Consider the following 3003-nt stretch of genomic DNA (forward strand, 5'->3'; position numbering starts at 1 on the left):
AGAGAGAGAGAGAGACAGGCACCCCAAAACAGAGGAGACCTGGAGAAAGAGATAGAGAGAGGGAGAGACAAAGCCAGAGAGAAACAGAGACAGAAAGAGAGCGAGCGTGAGAAAGATAGAAACTTAGAGACAGAGCCGAAGGGAAAACAGACACAGAGAGAGAAAGAAAGAGGGAGAGAGACAGGAACTGGGAGGGAGGAAGACGGAAAGGGAGATAGAGGCAGGGGAGATAAAGACACGCAGTGGGACTCCAGGAAAGCGAGGTCCTTGTGATGCTACAGAGAGAAAAGAGAGTTTGGGTCAGCGAGAGACGAAGGGAGACAGAATGAGGAAGAGACGGGGTCCGAGATCAGAGGCCTCCGGGAGCAGAGTTTCCAGGACGCTCAGAAGACAGGCAAGAAGGGGGCAGAGTGTCAGCTTGGGGAGGAAGGCTGCCTCCTTCGATCTCGGGAAGTCCTCCCCTTGTCTAGCTCGAGTCCCTCTCGCTGTCCCCTTGTTGGGTTTCTCCTTCTTCTGGGTCTCCTAAGGGCATGCCTGTCACTATGTGTCAGTCACTGCGTGGCAGTGGATCACGGCGCGTCTGCGAGAGAGGGAGCGTCGGAGGTGTGTGTGTATCGCCCTGTCAACGTGTCATGGTGTTGGGAGCCGTCTGTGTGTATCAGGAGACCCCGCTTCTCGCCGCGGTGTTTCAGCACCGCGGACAGCGCCCCGGCCCACTCCGGAGATGGGGGGTGGGCCATTCCTTCTCACCCACGAAAAAAAATTTAAATATCCTCAGAGCGAGAGGAGGTGAGGGTGGAGATAGGCATGTCCTTACACAGCCGTCTCGTGTGCATCTGTCTCTGCATGGGTGTCACTCTGTCCTGCGCATTCGTGCGTCGAGATGGGTCTGTTGAGGGACTGACTACGGTCGAGACCCTTTTGCTTGAATTGTGCTGACTTTGCTATTCTGTTTTATGGACGCCGAGAGACCAACATGGAGAAGAACAGGTAAAGAAAGGCAGAGTGCCAGTGAGAGACTGAGACAGAGTAGGAGACAGACAGAGTCACGGATGGAGAGATAGAGACCCAGAGGCTGAGGAAGACGGGGCAGAGAGACAGAGGAAGATTGAAAGAGAGACCTAGACGCAGAGAGAGAGAGAGAGAGACACTGAAGGGAATAAACAGACACCAAGAGGGATAAAGAGCGAGATATACAGAAGGAGAGTCTACACAGTGCTACCCTGAGTGTCTGCGGGTCGAGCATGTCGCCGAGGCTGCGGTGGGGGCGTCGTGCTAACGGGCATCTGGTCTGTGCGATTTTGCCACTGTGTAGGGAATGACTGGGGGTTGCGATGGTGTGCGGACGTGGGCGGTGTGATTGGCTGTGCTTCCTCTGCTGGGTGAGTGCGTGGGCTGGGTGTTTGTGTTTCTGGGTTCTGGGGCTGGGCCTTGTGGTTCCTGCAGCTTTTAGAGCTGCTAGTGGCAGAGCTGTGGGCTTTCCGGGGTTGTGGTTCTTTGCGATTGAGGGGTCTGGGGTGGGTTGCGTGCCTGAAGGGAAGGGATCACTCCTGGCTGTTCCTCCCCTGCCACCTCCTGGTTACCATAGCAGCGGGGATGCTGAGAAAATCAGTTAGCACCTAGTTAACTCTCTCATGTGGCTGGGACAGGGGACGGGAAGACGATGGTCTCTTGGGCTGAAGGATCTGAATTAGCAAATGTTTATGGAGGGCGCCCTGTGTGTCGGGCACTGTTCTAGGGATTGGGGATACGGCAGAGAGTATAAATGAACAAAGATCACTATCTCGGTGGAACTTACATTTTGATGCAAGGAGGCGAAGGGCAAAGAATAAACTAAATACACGCATCGGGCGGTGTCTTAGAACAAAGGCACGGAGCAGGGAAGGGAGCCAGGTGTTGGTAGTGGAGCCAGGGATGGATTTCAATACGAAGAAGGTGGTGGGAGCGGCCTCTTTGAGAAGAAGGTGAACTTTGGATGGAAACTAGAGGAAGTAAGAGAGCGAGCCTGAGAGAAGTATTCTAGGGGGGCAGGAGCAGCCCGTGCAAAGCACGCCAGGGGACAGGGAGGCGGCCAGTGCACCTGGAGCGAGCGAGCCAGCCGGAGAAGGGCCAGAGGCCAGAAAGGAAGCAAGGGCCAGATCACAGAGGGCCTTGTGGGCCGCTCGAAGGGTTTCAGCTTTTATCCCAGGGAATGTTTCGAGCAGAGAAACGACTCAGTGTAACTTCGGTTTTATCAGAATCCTTCAGGTTGCGATTTAACAAGCCTCAGCTTCTTCAGCTGTTTCTGGGCTCGTTTCTGTCAAATAGGGGTGATGAGTGAGCCTTCCTCCAAGGGTGGTTGCGAGGATTAAACGAGATTACAGAGCCTGGGTGGCTGAGGGGCGAGTTAGCCGGCCATTCGGGGGAGGGGCCTTACACTGGGTGTCCCGCCTCCCCCCACTCAGGAAAACTCTGCAAGTGAAGATAGTCGATGACGAGGAATATGAGAAAAAGGATAATTTCTTCATCGAGCTGGGCCAGCCGCAGTGGCTTAAGCGAGGGATTTCAGGTGAGGGGGAATAGGGGGTTCGTGGGAGAGGTGCAGGGTCCAGGACGGGGGATCCTTGGGGCTCAACTGTAGGCGCTTCTTCAAAGTAATGGATCCGAGCTTCTCAGAAAAGTGATCTCACTTTCTGTCTGTCTGTCTCTCCCCAGCTCTGCTGCTTAATCAAGGTGAGTGGCGTCACTATCTGGCTTTGCCTAGAGAGGGGGACACTGGAGGAGAGGTGTCAAAGGAGGGTCATGGACTCAAGCTACGCTTCCAGGTCAGGTGTGAGGCAGGTTGGAGGTAAGACGAAGGTAGATTCAGGGCTGGGCGAGGGTTGGAGGTGGCCTTAGAGTTGGTGGAGCCAGCGGAGTGTGGGGTTACAGCTAGGTAGGGGCTTGGAGACCAAGATCATGTTTCGTTTGCAGTTAAGGTCCCGGGAGGAAGTAAGTCATAGAATCCAATCAGCATTGGTGGCG

The 3003-nt window shown here is 54.8% G+C and overlaps 1 protein-coding gene across 1 annotated transcript in view; it reads left to right on the top strand.

Moving 5' to 3' along the window:
* The window catches only part of SLC8A2 (solute carrier family 8 member A2), a 41084-nt gene that overhangs the window by 31380 nt on the left and 6701 nt on the right, over window positions 1-3003 (top strand). The window contains exons 6-7 of the mRNA XM_023522132.1: window positions 2445-2548; window positions 2695-2712. Of these exons, the coding sequence (XP_023377900.1) occupies window positions 2445-2548; window positions 2695-2712 (122 nt within the window). The remainder of the gene's footprint in view (window positions 1-2444; window positions 2549-2694; window positions 2713-3003) is intronic.

Source organism: Pteropus vampyrus, unplaced genomic scaffold (genome assembly GCF_000151845.1).
Source record: "Pteropus vampyrus isolate Shadow unplaced genomic scaffold, Pvam_2.0 Scaffold333, whole genome shotgun sequence".
NCBI lineage: Eukaryota > Metazoa > Chordata > Mammalia > Chiroptera > Pteropodidae > Pteropus > Pteropus vampyrus.